The following is a 21,474-nucleotide window of genomic DNA, read 5'->3' on the forward strand; positions in this document are numbered from 1 at the left end:
AGCTTGGTTTATTCAAGTAATGCCCATCTAAGGATGACTTCACCTCAATCAGTCCCACAAGGAACCAAGAACCTGCCCTAATTAAAGTTTAAGTGCTGTACCAGTAAATTCTTCATATAAAGACAGTGCCAAATTACACTGTGTGTGCATAAGGTGTGCTCAGCGGATGCCCCCTCAGACAGTCTCAATCACAGACTTACCTGAAGCATCTTGTCAGGGCTAGGCTCAATGCCGGGAGGCATGTTGCTTGGGTCAAAGGCCAACTGTTCAACCTCAGCAAAGTAATTGACAGGATTCCGGTTTAAGACCAGTTTACCAACTGGGATAAGAGGATAGTCCTTATGAGGCCAAACCTGGAAATAACATCATATTCACAATTACCATACAACCAAAGGAAGAAAATTAAAACTACCCATCAAAATACCAGAACTCCAATCTAATGAAGCTGATGATGGCGAGTAAAAATAATTTTTTAATCCAATAAAACTTAACAACTCAAGGCAAGTACATTGACTGAATCTTGCACAAAGGTAAACAGTAAATGATACTTTTCCTGAGCAAATACACCAGTTTTTCCCTGCTAGTAACAATATATCAAGCCACGTCCCTGAACTCATCAGACATTGTCATGGAACTAAAATATTAACGTGCACCCATTCACTACTGTGTTTTGTATATACCTTCCCTACCGTTATGAATGTTTGGCTGAAAAATATTTTTTAATTACGTAAGAGTGACTTAAGAAAGAAAACAATTTCATTATTAACTGACTCACCTTGGTGACATCAAATGGGTTAAATGGAAAAGTTTCAGCCTGATTAAATGTCATGACCTGGATGTAAAAAGTCCAGGTGGGGTAGTTGCCTGTGGCAATGGCATTGAAGAGATCCCGTATGCCATAGTCAGGATCATCCCGGGAAAGCCTTGCTGCATCTTCAACAGAAAGGTTTTTGATGCCCTGGTCGGTCTACAGAATGAAAGAAAGAAGCTCAAACTGAAGCTTATTTGCAAAGGTATCCAACTTTAATCAGTAATTCATTAAAGGATTATGAAGCTCTACCATCAATTCTTCACGGATGTATCCCTCCCCCAAGACTCAATTTTCCTTGCAACAGTATCTCCAGTGCACAAATCTGACACCAAGACAAACTTATCAATAAGAAACTCTACTGGACTGTCCTGATGCTTTTAAATGTTCAGGGATAGGACATATTTAAGATTAGCCCTATCTTTCCTTTTATGAACTTTTATATTTTTTTGAACTTTTACACTCATGTTCTTTGAATCAGAGAAAAAATTAGAATGCATTTTAAAATAAGCATATGATTGATAAAATTAAAGGTCCACCCCTTATTTTTTTAATGAAGTAATTTTTTTTTAATTCCCTATCTCATGATAGTTCAAATTAATTACTGAGATTATATTCAGCTACAATGCCTTTTACCCTCACTCTCTTCCTCTTTTTTCTTTTTAAGAAGTCATAGAATCCTAATTCATAGAGCCGAAAAGAAGTTCAGAACAGCTGTCCTCTGAATATGGGCAGGCAAAATTTGTATTCTGACTTCCAAACAAGCCATTAAGCCCCACGGAGATTAAGTCACTTGAACAAGTACTCCTATTATCAGACCAGACTGCTCTTCAGTGGATTTCCCACCTTTATCTCTTTTGGAAAGATCCCAACAGGCCAAGTGCCATGGAAAGATTTTTCTTAGCAATAGCCAACTCTGGACAGCTGATCCGTGTGTACCACAGAAATCCCAACTCTCAAGCCAGTGGCAAGATATGAACCTTCTTACTACCTTACAGCAGTAAGAAGTGGCAGAAATGAAGCCACCTTCAGGATTAACAAGGGACGGTCACTATTGTCTGCTGACCACCCAGAGAGCTAATACATTAAATTGTGCAATCATATTACAATAACTCTCTGATTTAAACTAATTCCCTTGGGTTTAAGAAGGGATAATCTTAGGTTAGAAAAATCCAGACTGGTGAACCCATGCAGATCTCAGGCTACCTCAGGGCCCTCTGCTAAACAGAGTCACAAGCAATTCAATATTGCCAAGTCATGGGCAGCTGGTATCCTATGCCAGTTTTACAATGAAAACACTGGAGCTCAGAGAACTTTTAATAATGCGGACAAGGTCACAGTTATGTAAAGAGTTTAAATTGGTCTCACTCCAAAGATCCAACTGTGCTGGTCGTCCCCAGTACATTTAGTCTCGTTCTAGGTGGCCCTACGCTGCTCTTTTTGGCAATTACCAGCCAACAGGTCAACATCTCTTTAAACTGTTCCTAGTCAAAGATAATAGATTCAATTCCCAGGTATAAAGAAGGGTGACAGTTTTCCTGTTTGATATACTTACACAAGCTGTTCAGATAAATATTAAGGCAAGATAAAAGAAAACAGTCTTTTTGGATATCAAAAGGAGGACTGACTACTTGTTGTAAGCCCATTTCTGTGGGGATTGTTGCCATAATTTTTGGAAACAGAAGTTCTTAACTTCCGTTTTTAACAAACCGTCTGAAGTTCTCTGGAAATATTTTTTAATATAATAAATGTCAAGATCATACCAAGACAGGGCCATTTAAAACATTTCAATTAATTAAAAAGTTTTCAAGTGCTTCCCCACAGGTAACTATTTGATATAACTATGAAAACAATGAAAAAAATACTAGAAGAATTTTGTTGTCTGACATTTGCAATCAATCTTACTTAATTTGCCTAATTCATAATACACCCTCAATAAATGCTGATGAAGTATTTGGTTAGAAGAAATGTTTGTGGAAAGAGAGCACCACATGTTGGAAGTGATGGTGAAACTGGTATTACAGAGACGAAGACTCCAATTCTGCCTTAGTCTCCTCCAGGACCCCAAAAGATATCTATGCTCAAAACAATGACGCAGGACTAGGAAAGGCAAAGCAACAAAACATTTTGTTGTTTGCTAGAACTCGATCCCAAACTCTAGCAATGAATTCTAGAAAACTAGACTAAACCAGGTAAAAATTTCCTTCTGCCTAGACCGGAGGCCTGCATTATCTCCTTACCCTTGAGGCCAAACCAAAATCTTAGCTCTCCGCATACAGCAAGTAAAGATTCCCAGGGTGTACCGCCAGCCCCAGAAAAATTAACCAGAGAGGCAGCACCAAAAGAACGTTTTCCCAAATAACTATGGCAGAGCTCACAAATTCCAGAAGGAGAAGAAAGTTTGGGCTGTTGAGAGCAGCCAGGTACTCTCACCCTCTGGCCACATGGAAAGAAGGGACCACAGAGAAAGCACACACAGTTCTTCTAATTGGGCAGCATGAATCTCTCCCCTCAGGTGGGAACAAACAAAAAAGTTCTAATGCTGATCACCTCAATCAGTATTTCCCATCCTTTAGGGCAAAGGGTAGGGAAAGGTGGGGAAGCAGCCCAATCCTAAGGGGGGATAAGGTGAGGTGGTGGGAGTCTAGCACCTCCTGCCCTGAAGGCAACATCTACCTTATAATGGAATTTGCAATAAACTGCCTCCCCATTCACATTAACCAGCTTGAAAGTATGCGATCCATATCCATTCATGTGCCGATGTCCATCGGGAATCCCTCGATCACTGTACAAGAAAGACACCTGAGGAACAGAAATAGAAAGTCTAACATTTTTCAGTTTCAATCAAAAAACCCTGGATTTTTAAGACATTCCTAAGTCCAAAAAATTCCTTAAATGCATGGAACATACTAGCCAGTTACCCACAGGAAGGGTTACCAGGATTATTTTATTTACGGAAAAGAGCAAACAGAAGAATTTTAAAGTAGAATGATAAATAAATCATTAACAGCATGGCTCAAAAGTCAATGAAGGAACGCTAAAACAAATCTGAAAACTGGTTATTCAAGTATTTTAACAGAAAATGTGTTTAGGACTCCCTTTCCCAATACAAACACCTCATACTAGAGACCCTGATCCTTAATATTGCTAAATATCAATCTATAATGTTTCTAATTATATATCATCATCATTTAAGGACTGTGGATGGGGAAAATTAACAAAATCAGTCATTATAAAATTCTTTATTATCAAGATATGAGAAAGCCTACCCAAAAGAAAGAAGCCAATTCCCCAATAAAATAACCCAAATGAGGGAACTCCTTATGATGCATAATTAAGTCCCATCCCTGGAGATGATTATCAAACAGTGGAAAATAAATGCTCCACCTGATGCAGAGACTCGGGGCGCAGGCTCCAGAAGTCCCAGACCATGTCCGGATCCTTCAAGTGTGTCTGAGGGTTTCTCTTTTGGCTGTGGATAAAGGACGGGAACTAAATGCAAAATAAGAAAAAAATGTGTAAGTTATGTTTACGGGAATTACAGCATCTCAGGCTACACGCTGCCTATTACTAGGTTTATGGATAATTCTAAACATTATGACCCTATACTGTTAAATGGTCAAAACCCTAAATGAAATTTACCCAACAGGTACAGCTAGTGCCTGTAATACCCTAAAGCATTTCAAATACACTCAGAGATTCCGCATCTCTTTAAAGAAAAAAATGTACACACATACACACTCCCTTCCTGCTGACGCAGAGCATGTAGAGATACTCTCTACTCGTTTCTAAGGCAAAGGCCCTCTTTTTTTGTTTGTTTTTATTTTTTTAATATTACATTCAAAAAATATGAGGTCCCCATATACCCCCCACTCCCCTCACCCCACTCCTCCGCCCATAACAACAATCTCCTCCATCATCATGAGACACTCATTGCACTTGGTGAATACATCTCTGAGCACCGCTGCACCTCATGGTCAATGGTCCGCATCATGGCCCACCCTCTCCCACGTTCCATCCAGTGGGCAATGGGAGGACATACAATGTCTGGTACCTGTCCCTGCAGCACCACCCAGGCAACTCCAAGTCCCGAAAATGCCCCCACATCTCATCTCTTCCTCCTATTCCCTACCCACAGCAGCCACCACGGCCACTTTCTCCACACCAATGCTCTGCAAGAAATACTGGGCTAGGCCCATTAAGTCAATGAATCTTGAAAATGCCAAATCTAAGACTACTGGTAATTGCAGCTATTTAAGCAATAAAAAGGCATTACGCACACACACACACACACACACAAAACATGTTTAAAAAGGCAATCCATGGGAAGCAGACGTGGCTCAACTGATAGAGCATCCGTCTACCATACAGAGGGTCCACGGTTCAATTCCCGGGCCTCCTGACCCGTGTGATGAGCTGGCCCATGCACAGTGCTGCCACCCACAAGGAATGTCATGCCACACAGGGGTGCCCCACGTGCAAGGTGTGTACCTCACAAGGAGAGCCGCCCCGCATGAAAAAAGTGCAGGCTGCCCAGGAGTGGCGCTGCACACATGGAGAGATCATGCAGCAAGATGATGCAACAAAAAAGAGATGCAGTCTCCCAGTGCTGCCTGATAATGCAAGCGGCCACAGAAGAACACACAGCGAATGGACACAAAGAGCAGACAATCGGGGTGGAAGGGGAGAGAAATAAATAAAATAAATCTTAAAAAAAAAAAAAAAAAAAACAGCAATCCAGCTAACTCAAATTCCCTTCTTTCTGCCTTTCCCAGGGATTCTCCTCAAATGCCAACCTATACAGAGTATGTGAAATCAGTTCAGGCCAATAATCCTTTGCAGAGTGCAAAAGTACTATATCACCTACCAATATGGCATCCCTGATGAAGAAAATGGGTGTGTTATTTCCAACAAGATCCCAGTTACCATCTTCTGTGTAAAATTTCACTGCAAACCCACGAGGGTCACGAACGGTGTCAGCTGAGCCTGATTCTCCAGCTAGAAGATACAAATGGGGAAAATGAAGCATTAGCCAGAGTACTTTGTATCCAAAAAGCTCAATGCCAAAAAGAAACATCAGGATCTATGCTTTCTGATCCATTTTCAAAAAGTAAATTAGGTGTCTAGGTTATTATTTCTACCACCTGCCAGCTAATTGGGTCAACAAATTACACAAAAGAATTAATTGAAAGTAATAAGAGAGTACATGTAATAGCAGCCAGAAAGATTACCCACTTAACATAATAGGATAGCTTTGTTCAAACAGGTAATTGAAACAAATTAAAATAGTAGAAGAGAAAAATTACGAAGATTTAAAATTAGTGAATAAAAAGAAAAAGTGAGTTGTCAAAATTATGTGGTTAATATTAAGAAAAAGAATTAAAACACAGGTTCTCATTCTTAATTTTGGTTATTTTTGCATTCTATGGTATTTTAAAAATACAAATACACAGACCAATACAGAAACAGAATTAATCATACATTGTGGGGTGTGTCAGGATACAGTCTGATTGATCTTACACTCACCAGCTCTGTGACACAAGCAAACCCACTTAACCTCTCTGAAATGGAAATAATCCCACCTTGCAAAATAAATCTACAGTTTAGAGACAATATCTATAAAGCATCTAACCACGGTTGGCAATAAACGACAACTAGTATCATGGTTATTGACTAAGATCTCCATTCAAGCAGTTCAAGGTGATCACTTTGAAAAGGGCTTTCCAAATGTCACAGAATTGCATATGTGACCTCTGTGTAAATATCATTCCCTAAGACCTCAGCAAACAGAAACAGAAGTAACTTCCTCCATCCCTGAAAATATTTTTTTCTACTGTAAAATCTTGTTACAATCTGGAGAACTGCTTGCTCCCTATTTTCTAGGGGTTTTTCCATGAAATTAAGTTATAATGCCCCAAATAAGATAGAGAGCTGAGTTTATAAAGCAGACTAACTTACCAACAGTGGAAAATCGTACCGCAATGGGTGTCCTCTTTCCAATATGATCAAAGACCTTTGCCTTGGAGTATCTGGTAATGTCATGAGTGACCTCAAAGTAGCCGAAAGCCCCTAAGGAAAAAGACACAAAAACCCTCCCCATGAGACCATCGCTTCATCCATCAGGCCCTCAACATTTCCAGGCATCTGGGTGACCACGAGAGAAACTGAAGGCTTAGCACTTGTCTTCTGGAAGCTTCCACTATAATGAGGGAGGGGAAGATATCCAAACAAATTCACGAGAGTAAAATACAAAGGCCTCTTACCACACAGTGCTAAACTGAGCTCTGCAAGGCTGAAGCCAGGAGGTAGAGGAGTTGGCAGGCAAAGCTGACCAAAGGACCCAGGCCTGAGGGGGTCCTGCAACCCAGGCAGGACCCAGGAAAGAAGGGGAAGAACAGGGAGGAGAGGAGGAGAAATTCAGGGAAGGAAATCATAGTTGAAACAGTTAGTAAAGATGCCACAGAGCCAAACAACAAACTGAATAGCATATCAAAATCATGATGAAAAAGATGGAAGAAGATAGGAAAAAAATCTTATGTAGGAAGAAGAGATGTGGAAGTCCAAATCAGCAGACTTCAGAAAAGGATTATCTTCTTTTCTTTTATCAAGCCTTCTTTTTCCTACTGAGTTTTTAGCTTTCTCTTAAATACCAGTCTCATCTTTTGTTTCAGTTATAGAAGATACCGGTTTTTGTTTCATAGAACTTCGGACAAAAGGGAAGGAAAAATCACCCCAAATCCACCACCCTAACACAATTATCCTTAATTTTGTGCAGTTCCTTCCAGTATTTAGCCAATAAGTGCTAGGTGCAATTACAGTACGTGTGTATCTGTGTGTCTGTACTTCAATATTTTTATTTTTTCATTGAACTACATAATGGGAGAAATGTTCCTTATTACTATTTTTTATTCTGAAAAAAAAATAAACTATCTTATCCATAATATTCTATACAGAGAAATAACCATCACTTAATTACTAACTCCTTTATTGATGGACATTTTTCCTTTCTCCCAGGGATGGAGATTTGACACTTCTAGTAAAGAAACAGCAACCTTTTAGGAAATAATTTTTGACCCAGGTATTATGAAACAATCCTTTTACAACAAGTAAACATAGCTCTCACCTGCTCCTTTGGCATGCACGACTCTCTCTGGAATTCTCTCTCGGTCAAAGTGAGCCATTTCGTCAGTAAAAACCACATCCTGAACAAGAAGGGGCCCCTGGGGTCCTACTGTCATAATGTTAAGTTTGTCTCTTATGGGGTTACCAGCTCCAGTGGTCAAAACATCGGGTTTCTAAGTGAACACAAAAAGGAAAAGAACAGATGGGTCAGTACAATCAAACTTTTAATTTACATATCACAGAATACATCATTTTCCAATTTGTATACCTTCTCTAATTCTTTTAAAATTTCCTGCATCCAAAGTATTGAAGTAATACCATATATGCCATTGCTTGATTTTTATAGTGAGGTCTCAGAAATCCTTTAGAAATTCCAACACCAATCTGCTAAGAAACTTACCCTAAAGAACAGGAAGATGACTAAATAAACTGCCCACTGCTCGGCACCTCTTCCAGAAACCTGGCTCCACACAGGAAGCCCCCCAAACAGGATCACATTGAGTGTCCAATAGTGAGAAGACGGCCTTTAGGAAAGCTGTATGATTAGTGCTTTTCTCAGAACTTAAAACATGTTTTGTTCCTGCTGTGGATGTTAAAGTGTGTCACCCTGTATTCTGCATTCATCTCTCTCAGTCAATGTACATCTGCTATTTGCAACATCTCTTTTCACCTCAGAAAATTAAAAAAAAAAAAAAGGTCAATGGCCTTTATTGTCTCTGCACAGAACCTGCAGTAAGATGGACTGTAGTTTTATTTCTCTAAAGATGTCACATGTCCCTGAAATGGGATAGGTTATTTTACCTTAATAAAGAACTAGTTTTTATCCACCCAGTTCTCTAATTTCAGTTTCATCAGAAGCCCTCAGCTGTCCTTCGTGTAGGGTGAGGGCAGCATTCTTTAAGCCCCACATAATTCTGGGCAGCTCTTCATCACTCTATTTTTATCCACTGTCTTCCCTTAGCCCATGGGAAATCTGGGCAAATATGGAGGTGAAGCAAAGCTAAGCCATCTCCACCTTGGGAGAAGAGCTCAATAATGTCCCTAAAGGGACCATCTTCACACACCCAGAAAAGCAATATTCTCAGAACTTCCATAGACTTGGCTCCCTGGGGTGGGCTGTACATACGTCATCTGTCTATGCACAGTCCTGCACATTAAAATGACATTAAAGCCTGCCTCTTCTCTCAAACAGTAAATGGAAGAGTAGGTTAAGGGGCTTGGAGAGATCCTTTAAAAACTATAAAGTACTGTGAGCTATTTGGGAAAAGGTCCTGAATAAAAGAGATCTTAGAATGTACAAAATCCACACACCAGACTCTCACACACCAGTAAATCCCCATTGCCTACCAGGGTTCTATTCACCTCAAAATGGGAAGAGGCCAGTATGGTAGCATGGAGAAACCAGGGATGCTGGCAAAAGGCAGCCTGGGTGCAACTCCCAGCTCTGCCCATTACCAGCTGTGTAGCTACTGGCAGGTTACTTACTGTTTCTGCATCAATGGACAGAACACCTACCTCATCAAGTTCACCCAGGAGATAAAAGAACTAGAAGTATGCAAAATGCTGCCACACACTAGGCCCATTTGCATTACCACTTCACTGGCTGGGAGAAAGTGACCTAATAGCAGAAGATGCCTAGCATTTTATGTTTTATTTTTCTAGCAATCATAACAGATAGGCACTCATCCAGTCAGACTCTCTCCTCATATCCCCTTACCCATCTAGCAGCAAACCTTTCCAGAATGTCAGAAAGTTTAAGGGACCTATCAGCAGGTACCAAGCAGTCACACCACTTTGCTTTGCCAGTACATTACTCATACTCATGTACTTTGTTTTTATTTATTTAAAGTAAAGCAGCAATCAGAAAAAGAAACAGTCAAGTTGTATAATTTCACCTCTAGTTTAAACCTAAATCTTGGTTTTCAAACTTGGCTCTACGTTGGGATCACCTGGGGAGCTTTAAAAGCATACTGATGGTGGAGACTTACTCCTAGAGACTGGATATTATTAGTCTGGGGCGAGGTCTGGGCATTGGGATTTTTTAAAGCTCCCCAGGTGATTTCAAAGTGAAGGCAAGTGTGAGAACCACTGACAAAGCTTTTGAGATGTTCGAAAATTAAAATAATAAAACAGCTCGAGCAAATTAAATCTGTCTATTTCTCAAATGCTCTTTTCACCAGATGAACAGGCATTAAAGAAAACCTAAGAAAAAATAGAGAGGACAAGGGTACTCGAGAGAGTATCAAGAAGCTCAATAAAGTAACAGCTAGAGGTCAGTTTCATTTGCTTGCTGGTATTCCTAACGCAGGAAAGGGCGCTGCCCTTAGGTGTCAGGGGAGAGGGGCATTAGAAGAAAGATAAAAGTAATCACATGCTCCCTGCCATGACTGGGCCAGGGTGATAGTCAAGGATGAAAACCTCAGCCAAAGGAGGCAGACACAGAATAAGTGTCAATGAGTATCTGCGAGATGAATGAATGGAGAACTGAAGGATAAAATGGTCTCGCCTGAGGACAACGCATCACGAATCTTAGAGCTGGAAAGCTAGAATTATGCCCCCATTAGCCCTACCTCCCACCCAATGCAGGACTCTCCCCCATAAAGTCAACGATGTTAGGAAATGAAGCCTGGGTTGAAAATAGTAGTAGGTTAAAAATGCAGCACTCAAAACAAACAAATGCAGCCCTCAGCATCTCTTCTAATTCCACACTTGACAAAATCATTGTGTCCTAATTTACAACAACTTTCTCACACAAGTATATGTATACACAATTGGCCTTCAAAACAAGCATGGCAGTAAAAGCTTCAAGAGGTCAGCAACATAGAAGGGAGGCCACTGGGCAGACTAGAAAGGAAAAGATCCCCCAATTCCAGGGGATATTTAAGATAAGGGTAAGAGAAACTGGCCTAAACTAAAAGATAAGAAGCCATTTATTAGAAGGTGAAGAGAAGAATGCAATATATTTGTTGAGATGATAACAGCTCAAGCAATGAAAATTTACGAAATAAAATGAGAGTGTGATGCTGGGGAATGGACGATAGAAAGCAACTTTTAAAATATTTATGAAAAAACTGCAAGGCTTTAGAGATGTTTCTAGAAAATAAAATCCCATGTGACCAGAGGTATTGCCTCATAATGCCTTCAGAGCTGAGTAATATCTTCATGTTGGAAGTAAAAAAAAAAAAAAAAAAAGACCCTCTGAGGCTAAAGATTCTTCTCCCACAGAACCCTAGAAAAAGGAAAAAAAGCATTTATGTATTTAGTGCCTCTGCTTGCCTCACAGCAAGCCATATTCCAACATCTCCAGAAAAAACTCTAAATAGGCAACTTAATCACCTCCTTAAATTCCTTTTTCTACTAGGAATACTTAGGAAGAAAAATCTGAAGTGCATATTAAGATTTAAACTCAAATTCATTCAATAACATTTTTAAAAATATTTACTAAGTGCCTACTATGTGTTAGGCCTGTTCTAGGTGCTGGGGATTACAGCAATAAATTAAGATAACCACTCTCAAGGAGCCTACATTCTACTGGAGTGGTAAATTATTTATAGCAGCAAGCTTAGGGAGAGCGTAAGTGTTCAAAAACAAGGGAATAATTAATTATATCCATAAGATGAACTATTATATCATCATCAAAAAAACTGCACTCAGAGAAATTACAATATAGCATTGAAACTCTTATAACATTTAGCTGATATAATTAAAGAAAAGCCATTTGAATTTTCTTTATACTCTTCTCTATTTTCCTTCCTAAAATAATTTTTAAGTCAAAAAGTACTTTTCCCTATCTAATAAAATATCAGAAGCTTTCAAAGTATTTATACTTTTCTATATTGACTCAACAAAGGCAATGAGATTAACTTTCATGTAATGAATAGAAAAAATTCCTGAGAAAAATATTTTTAATGAATATATTATTTCACTACAAGTGTCCACTTCTAATCACTTTTCTCATCACTTTCTACAAACTCCCTAAACTATGCTTAGTTTTCACTTGCCTGTATAAATTTAGTTTAATTTGAAGTTATGCACATCTTCAGCTTGACGTGATTTCACATAAATGTGTATGTAATCATTTTTAAGGTTGCTGTCCCTAAACAGGACCCCCTTCCTCCATTTTATTACTGCAAAGAAATAATAAGAAATCAAGCCACTGCTGGGCACAAGCTCTTAAACAAATTTAAACCACCATATTTCATCAGTTATATTTTTTTACACTTTTAAGATTTCTGAAATTGGGGTATGTCTTACAACTGCATCTTAATGAGTCATGATTTAAATTGGCAGAGTTATTGCTTTCTTAGAGTATATTAAATACTAGTGTGTTTTACAACAGATGGAATCTTAGATTCGATGAAATATGGTACATTAGCTCAATGCTGGGGAAAGACTGCCTAAAATATATACAGCTCAAAAGAAAATTAAAGCATAAGAAATTCTTTTTTTTTACTGTTCTATTCAACTCTTGCCTACAATTCTTGCAACTCACAAAAATATCTATTTGGCAAAAAGGAAATATTAAACACAAAATTTTATTTACAAAAGCAGCTATATTAAAAGTGTGTAAATGTTCTCTTTCCAAAATATTACTCTGTAACTGTGGCCACTAAACACGGGCTGCAGTCGCAAAGGGCGGGGAGTGTGTGCTCCTGACCACGTGGAAGCCTGGCTGGGAGAGGTGCAGGCCAAGGCAAGAGACCCTCAAGGAACAAGCACCCAGGACCTGCAACGACACCACGCACGGAAGAAGAGGAGAGTCAACAAGGGAGACGGGACATGCGAAGGAGGGAGGAGGAGAGCAGGTGCCTGCCAGGAATCCAGGGACAGAGACTTGCAGGGAGGGGTGCCAACAGAGGTGCTCCGTGAAAAAAGGTCACACAGAGGGAAGCGGATGTGGCTCAAGCAATTGGGCTCCCGCCTACACATAGGAGGGCCCCAGGTTCAGTTCCCCGTGCCTCCTGGAGAAGACAAGCTGGTCTGGTGGGCAGGCAAGGAGAACTGATGCAACAAAAGCGACACAAAAAGGAAAGACAATGAGAGACACAACAAATCAAGGAGCTGAGGTGGCCCAGGTGATTAAGCGCCTCTCTTCTACATGGTAAGTCCCGGGTTTGGTTCCCAGTGCCTCCTGAAGAGAGGACGGGCAGACACAGAGAGCACATGCAAATGGACACAGAAAGTAGACAGCGACCCCATACAATGAGAAGGGGAGCAGGATGAACAAATAAAATTAAAAAAAAAAAAGTCACGCAGAATGAGGACTAAAGAGAAGCTATTGAGCTTGGAAATCTGGGGGGCACTGGTGACTGGTGCCATGACAGTTTCAGTGGCAAATACAAAACAGTAACAAAACAAGGGAGACCTGGACAAAGACCAACAATGACAGAGAAACATGAATCAGAGACTATGATTAAGCCTACTGGGTGCACCTAAGATCCTACAGAAAGATTTTTTTTCACTTTAAAGTGTAAGTTCAAGGGAGCAAGTTGAATTCACAGGAGGGAAGGAAGCAGAGGTTATAACTGGGTCTCTTTTGAGGACTGTGCCAATCAAAGGATGGAGAGTGGTGGAATTCAGAAAGAAGGCAGTGAGTGCCCCGTGGTCTATTCTATGGTCAGTTCCATTCAGTGAAGCACTGCTCTCAATTCCAGTATAAATACAGTGAACTTCTGTTTTTTTTTAAATGTGTACTGTAAAAACAGACATACAACATGAAAATTCCCATTGTAGCCACTTTCAAGTAGACAATTCGGTGGTGTCACAATGCTGTGCTGCATCAGCCCTACCCATCACCAAAACTTTCCCATCACCCCAACCAGAAACTCCATACCATTAGGCATTAACTCCCCACTCCCCTGTCATCTACTTCTGTTCTCTAGGAATCTGCATATCCTAGAAGCTTCCCTCTTTTCAAGGACAGACTTCCAGCAATCTCGCACATTTAGAATAATTTGCAACTAGCAAGTAGAGCGCAGTGGAAACAACCGCCCCAGACCTCTAAGCAACAACAAAAATCTCCAGAAAAGGAAAGACTTGGCAGATGATACCTGATTAGATGAGTACAGGCAGATGAAGCCACTGCCTGCACCAGCTGAGAAGGGCAGAGATGAGCAGAGGGGGAGAAAGGAGAGAAGAGGGAACCATGCACAGTGCCACCAATTGCAGATGTGCCTGGCAGTAGCATGAGAGCAGCAGGGCTGCAGGCTTCAGACTTGCTGAGAGAAATGGCTGAAGATAAAGATAATATAGAGTTCTGCAGGCCGAGGACACACAAGTAGCCCTCAGGGCAGCTGGGTGTTCTCTGAAATCCAATAATTCCAAGATGGACCCCTCAGCAGGCTGGATGGTAGTGTCCAGAGGGGGCAGCATTTGAAACGAGGATTTCATTCATTCATTCACTCATTCACCAGTCACGGCCCATCCCCCCTCTGCCCATGGACCGTACAGCCTGATGTCAGGAATCCACATGTGACGCACAAACAACAGCATGGGTCTGGAGAACAGGGACTGACAGTAAACCATAATGCAGTTACACCTTGTAGTCTGTGCCCTTGTTTTTAACAAGAAGCAGGCAAAGGACACAGTGTCCCATGAGGCAAACTCTGAGCTTTCTCTAGTGATAAGATGCCTCCATTAAGATGCATGAGATATGGCTATTGCTGTATCTGAACTACACATAATTTCTAACGTTCCCTTTTTAACTACCCCTTTTTCTGGGGCACCTAGCCCTCTACAAGGCATTATCCCAGGTGCCTTCACACAACTTATCCCATTCAAGTCTCCTAATAATCCAGTGAGATAAATGTCATTATTCCCTTTTAATGGATGAAGAAGCTACATGCTCAGAGAAATTAACTTTGAACAGGTATCAGTTTTGTAGCACAGCATTTCCTGTTACAGAGAATGAGTATAGATAAGCAAAGATATTTCTTCTGACTTGCCAATTTTTTTTACCTCAGTGAAGGATCGTTTTTTTTTTAGATCAAAACAAAACAAAACACCTTTTTCTGTTGTTGGATAATTTTAAGAGCTCTCTCTGAATAGGGACCATTTGTCCTGCTGAACATTTATTTGATCCATGCCCTTGGACATGATTCTGCTGAAATGCTCTCATATGTTCCCCCACCTCACATTACCCTTTAAGCTGGGCCAAGGGCATCTGCTGGTACCCCACAGAACAAAGCACACTTGCCTCTTTACCTCACTGTTCTTCCACTCTAGACACTGTCCTCCTTTCACATCTACATTCCTGAGATCAGGTGTAATGCCAAACAAATGCACAATAAATGCTTGGGAAGTCAACACGAAAATAAACTTCAGACCAATACGAAACAGCCAGGAAAGATTATGTCTAAGTTTAGGAGGAGAAAACAGCAAAAGTCTACCCCTCTCTCTGCATCCCCTTCCGACTCCCTCAAAAAAGTGGAAAATTTTTACTTTATAACTTCAAATTCTGATCAAACACCTTTTGACAAACCTGTTATGAAAATTGTTGCAGAAATTGGCAAAGAAGCTATTTTGACTTGGCTAAAAACTGGCACCATGTCTGGAAATAGGGACTTGAAAAGAAAAGGAAAATTCCATTTTGGCTTTACTGTTTTTATAAGCTTCATTTGGCTGGAGCTAATATATAAATGAGGAAATTTTCCTAGGAAGAATAAGATTGGCTTCCTCTGGTGAAATATTTTATCAGCAGTTTCCATATATTAGTACCCTTTGCTCACAGAAATTCCAAGTTGTTAACAATTATCACATTCTTCCATTTTGAAATTGAAAAAGATTGGTAATGCTAACCAACCCTAATTCCCAGTCTCCAAAGAGTGATGAAGACAACTTCTTATATTCAGTGATTAATACAGGATGTTTCTAATGTTTTCTAGCAAATCATTACACTCCAGTGCTATAATGTTACACCTGTGGACAGGGAATCAAAGACTGTCCTGCTCCTCAAATTTCTTTGTCTGTGAGAGAGAAAAAATAAATATACAAACAATAATGTGCTGAGGATGGGGTTGGCCTCCTGTTTTAGAGGGAAGAGAGGGCCCCTCCACCAGCGCACCCTCTGGGCCTCCCCCCCCACTCCCCCCACGCCCTCTGCTCCCGGGTAGGGGAGAGACTTCCCTGACTGGGCAGTTCGGAGAAAGAATCCCATCCTGTTAAAGGGCTTAGGTCCCCTCGGACACCCAGCAGTCCCACAGGTAACACACATTCTTCCTGCTCCCCCAGAGTTGCCTAAGGCAGGACTAAGGTAAATTCACCTCAAGTGTGCAATCTCAGCAAGCCTGCTTGGCCAAACCTCCTAACCCACATGTTCCAACCAATCCTCAACCAGTAATAAAGGTAGTATTTTGATCTCCATCTGTCCCATGGACACCTTGTTTCTCTCTCAGCTTAGGTATCAGGGAGGAGTGCATTATTTATTAGATGCACTCAAACCTCAAAAGAGTAACAATAATAGCTTAATAAGCGGGCTCTTGGGTTATATTTAATCTACTCAACAACTCTCTGAAATAAGTACTGCCATTATCCCCATTTTACACAAGAGGAAACTGAGGCATAGAGGTTATACAACTTGCTCAAGGTCACACAGCTAGAAAGGGACAATATCAGGATTCAAATCCAAGCAGACTGGCTCGAGAACCCAAGCCCTCAACCACAACAATACACTGCCTCTTTAAACAACACAGCTTACATATACAGCCATATTTTCCTTATCCCTAAGGTCAGATGCCCAATAAAGCCATTCTAAGCTCAATGGCCAAGACTAAATTTTTATTGTACTTTATTCAATGTCTAAATCATTCCATATATTCTATATAAAGTAATGCCACTCCATAAAAATTAAATAAAATATAACGGAAAAAATAAAATCCAATAAGGGTAAGAAAAATACGGCTGTGTTCAGTATAAAGAATACAAATGGTTACTGGTGGCACTAAACAGAGAACAATGAGAGTTTAAAGCAGGCCATCTCAGCAGTACGTTACCTAGATCTTCAACCTGTACTGCCTTTGAGATCAACAAATAAGTTATATTGTAGGCAACCAAAGAATCGATGTCTAACTGCATGTGGGGAAGGGAAGCAAACAACAGAAAAAAAAATCAAAACGAATTCCAAAGATCCCAGGGAAGACAACTTACGAATAGTTTTAATCCAGAAAAAATAAAATAGAATAAAGTCACAAGGCTGGGTATCTGAATGCCAACAGCGCAACACGTCCTCCCTCACCCAAATGTGAAATGCTTATTTTTCAAGAAAGGCTATTTCAGACTACTTTGTACAAGAGTAATCATGTGACTTAAACCCAGTGTTAATATTTTTTCCTCTCTTCTTGGTGAATTGCCAAGCCAGTCACTTTGTTTCTTAAATGTTTCCAGCAAGAAATGGTCAAAGCACTGCTACTGGTTTTCAATAATTAGTAAATATTTAGAATAATCCTATCAAGAACAGAATCTTGACAATAGAGAATAGTTATTGCAAAAGAAGTCTCCCCTGCCTCAAAACTGTGTTAAATCAATCTGCTAGCACTGAGAGGTGGCCTAGACTTAAGCATAATCCACAAATGTAAAAGATTCCTTCACTCTTTGTATCAGAAACTGCAATAGTCACAGTACTCAGAAAAGAGATAAGAACTAAAATGAGGGGGAAAGATACAAAAATAAGAATTTGCTTGTTTCACATTTTGCAACCAGCCTGTCTTTTCTAACCTTGATAAAAATTATGGTGTGGTCTCAATATTGGCTATGAGATAAAAATAACAGCTTAGAAATTTGGATTGTGCCTTTCATCACATCTCTCCCACTGCAACACCATGACCCAGCAATTCCACTCAAGTATTTCCTAAGAGAAAAGAAACCATGTGTGCCAAAAAGTTACATAACCCACTGACCCCTCCTCCAGCCTGTACATTGGCAGTGTTACATTAATGCCATTATTATCAGATTACCCAGAAAAGTATATAATGATTCTCCCACAGGCTCTGTCTTATGACTCACTGACACGAATGCTAGGCTAAAACCCAGCCTCTCTCCCAGGTAGTAATTGAGGTGTATAAAAAAGGAAACCCTGTAATGTCCAAATTTTCCAACTTTAAAGAATTAGACACTACTAATGAAATGTAAGCATCCCAAAGGAAGGGCCCATGGCATGCTAAGCAATGAGAATCAAAGTTCCCACTTAAGTTCTAATCAAAGTGATTGGGAATGTCTGTAGGACCACAAATCCCCCACCCAATGTATACTGAGAGCAAGACAGAAAGATCTGTAAACAGATTCAAGTCATAACCAGGAATACATGGTTCATTGCTGGTTTATTAAATTTTACAGACCTCCGAATTCACCTGTCAGCAACAAAATCTGACCACATGGTCAGATGCCCAATAAACTGCTTTCACGTCAGGTGACACTGGTTCCAAAGGAGGATATACCCAGCCTAGCATTCTGCATCTGGTTCTTAAGAGAGGAGACAACAGCTTGGCAATCTACATCTGGTTCTTAAGAGAGAAGACAATAGCCTGGCATTCTGCATCTGGTTCTTAAGAGAGGAGACAACAGGATGCCCTCCTATTATACTTCCAAAACTTAAAGATCTCATATTCCACTAATAGATCAAAATAAATGGAGAGAAGACTAGTAGGACTTCTGGCCAACCAAAATAGCAAGAAGGTAAGACAGTCCAGGCTGCCATTCCCCTACAGAATCTTTGAGCAAGTAGCAAAAAATGGGCAGACCCATCTTCCTCAAAACTCTGAAAAGTAGTTAAAGGGCTGCAGTAACTGGGTAAGTTACAAATCAGGAAAATACAAAAAAATAAAATAAATTAAATTTTAAAAATAAACATTTTTTAAAAAGAAAATAGCGTTTCAAAACTGGCAGGAAAACCTCATGGTGCCTTTGCTGGTCTCTTGCCCAGCCCCTCCCCAGTGTAGTATGGTGCCAGCCTGAGCTCCAATTGTGGGTCTCTGGTCCTATTCCAAAAGGAGAAGAGGATCCCCCATGTGCATACTGGCGATGCCTGTATGTCCCTGCCAATCTACTGGGTAACAGCCTGTAAGACTGAACCAGGGAAGTCCTCTCTGGCTCATCCTCCCAGAACTTTCCCTGCAGGCAGACATAGGTGCAGACAGCTAAAGAAGTATAAGAAATAATTATGTCAAGGAGGCCTAGGGCAAAAAATCACCTGCTTAAAGTCATACAATAGAGCACCCAGGAAGGGGAACAAGTGCATTTCATATGGTGTAGAAGTGATATTCAAATTCCTGTAAACCGGGGAATTCCCAAAGCCATGAGCAAAAACAAGGCCACAACAAGATTCACGCTCAGAAAAGAAGAGGACCCTGTACTTAACATTCAGCTCAGGCTGATCTTCTTGACAGGCAGACTAAATTCCCAAGGAGAGTGCCTGCCAACACAGAGCCAGTTTTCAAAGAATGTGAAAGGTATTTTGGGCATTGGTTTTTTTGCTTTTGTTAGCTCCCTGCACTCAAGGAAATCTCTATCATATCACTAGCTAAATACAAACTTAAGGAAGAGACAGCTTAGGGACTAAATCCCAGAGCCAATACTTTAAAAGATTAAAATGTACAGTGAACAACGAAAGATTACAAGACAAAGAAGTATGAAACGATGACCCAACCAAAGAAACTGAAGTAACCTAATGAAAAGGCCCTACTTAGAACAGGTTTATACTGACAGGAATGGATGAGCTTTAAGAACATACTTTTCTGGGGGTACATAAAGCTTCAAACCATCACAGGTGGGGTACAAGATCAACACACAAAATGCAATAGTATTTCTCTCTCTTTTTTTTTCTTTTATTTCTCCCTGTCCCTTCCCCCTGTTGTCTGCTCTCTGTGTTCATTCACTGTGTTCTTCTCTGTCTGCTGGTATTCTCATTAGATGGCTCCAGGAACCGATCCTGGGACCTTCTGGAGTAGGAGAGAGGCAGTTACTCTCTTGTGCCACCTCAGCTCCCTGTTCTGCTGCATCTTCTTCTTTTCTCTCCTCTGCTTCTCTTGTTGCATCATCTTGCTGCACCAGCTCTCCACGTTGGCCGGCACTCCTGCACGGGGCAGCTTTCCTATGTGGGGCAGCATTCCCATGCAGGGTGGCACTCCTCACAGGGCCGCATTTCTGCGTGCGCCGGCACTCCGCGTGGGCCAGCTCACCGCGTGGGCTGGCTTGCCCTCACCAGAAGGCCCTGGGCATCAAACCCTGGACCTCCTATATGACAGACAGGGGCCCAGTGGATTGAGCCACATCCATTTCCCAACAGTAATATTTCTATACACTAGTAATGAACAACCTGAAAAGGGATCAAGAAAATAATCCTATTCACCATAGCAACTAAAAGAATCAACTATCTAGGAATAAATTTAATCAAAGATGTAAAGGACTTATATACAGAACACTAAATATTGCAAAAAGAAATTTACAAAACCTAAATAAAATAGAAGGAAATTCCATGTTCATGGACAGGAAGACTATATATTGTTAAGATGTCAATTCTACTAAAAGTAATTTATAGATTGAATGCAATTACTCTCACAATTCCAACACCCTTCCTTGCAGAAATGGGAAAGTCAATCATCAAATTTATATGGAAAGGGAAAGGGCCCTATTGAATAGTCAAAAACATCTTGGAAAAGAAAATGAAGTTGGACGACTCTTACTTCCAGATTTTAAAACTTATTACAAAGCTATAGTAATCAAAACAAGTTACTGGTACAAGCACAGACATATAAACCACTGGCATCAAACTGAGAGTTCAGAAATAAACCCTCACATCTATGGCCAAATGATTTTTGACAAGGGTGCCAGGACCAATCAAAAGGAAAGAACGGTCTCTTCAACAAATAGTACCAGGAAAATTGGATCCATATGAGAAAGAATGAAGGTGGACTCCTACCTCAAACCACATACAAAAATTAACTCACGACGAATCAAAAGCTTAAACATGAAAACCAAAGCTAAAAAATTCCTAACATATTCAGGACATTGTGCTAGGCAATGATTTCTTAGATTTTAAACCCAAAACATAAGCAATATAAGAAAAAAATAAATACGAATTTATCAAAATTAAAAACTTTTGTGTATCAAAGAACTTCATCACAAAAGTAAAAAGACAAGTCACAGGATGGTAAAAAATATTTGGAAACCATATATCCAATAAGGGTTTCAGATTCAGCATATATAAAGAATTCTTACAACTCAGTAACAAAAAGACAAACAGCCAAATTTTTTAAATGGACAAAACACACATTTCGCCAAAGAAAATATGGAAATGGCCAGTAAGCACATGAAAAGATGCCCAATATCATTAGCGATAAGAGAAATGCAAATCAAAAGCACAATGAAATAGCATTTCACACTCAGTAGAATGGCTACTATTTAAAAAACAGAAAATAACAAGTATTGTAATGATGCAGAGAAAGAAACACTCTAATGTAAAATGGTGCAGCCACTGTGGGAAAACAATTTAGTGGTACCTCAGAAAATTATGTGTAGAATTACCATAAGACCCAGCAATCCCACTTCTAAGA

At 40.1% G+C, this 21,474-nt stretch overlaps 1 protein-coding gene across 1 annotated transcript in view; it reads right to left on the reverse strand.

The window, feature by feature from the left end:
• The window catches only part of CAT (catalase), a 48,017-nt gene that overhangs the window by 22,238 nt on the left and 4,305 nt on the right, over window positions 1-21,474 (reverse strand). The window contains exons 2-8 of the mRNA XM_058305578.2: window positions 7,932-8,103; window positions 6,767-6,877; window positions 5,676-5,806; window positions 4,196-4,300; window positions 3,485-3,610; window positions 776-967; window positions 201-353 (exon numbers count right to left, since the gene is read on the reverse strand). Coding sequence (XP_058161561.1) covers window positions 201-353; window positions 776-967; window positions 3,485-3,610; window positions 4,196-4,300; window positions 5,676-5,806; window positions 6,767-6,877; window positions 7,932-8,103 — 990 coding nt within the window. The remainder of the gene's footprint in view (window positions 1-200; window positions 354-775; window positions 968-3,484; window positions 3,611-4,195; window positions 4,301-5,675; window positions 5,807-6,766; window positions 6,878-7,931; window positions 8,104-21,474) is intronic.

This window comes from Dasypus novemcinctus, chromosome 10 (assembly GCF_030445035.2).
Source record: "Dasypus novemcinctus isolate mDasNov1 chromosome 10, mDasNov1.1.hap2, whole genome shotgun sequence".
Classification (NCBI taxonomy): domain Eukaryota; kingdom Metazoa; phylum Chordata; class Mammalia; order Cingulata; family Dasypodidae; genus Dasypus; species Dasypus novemcinctus.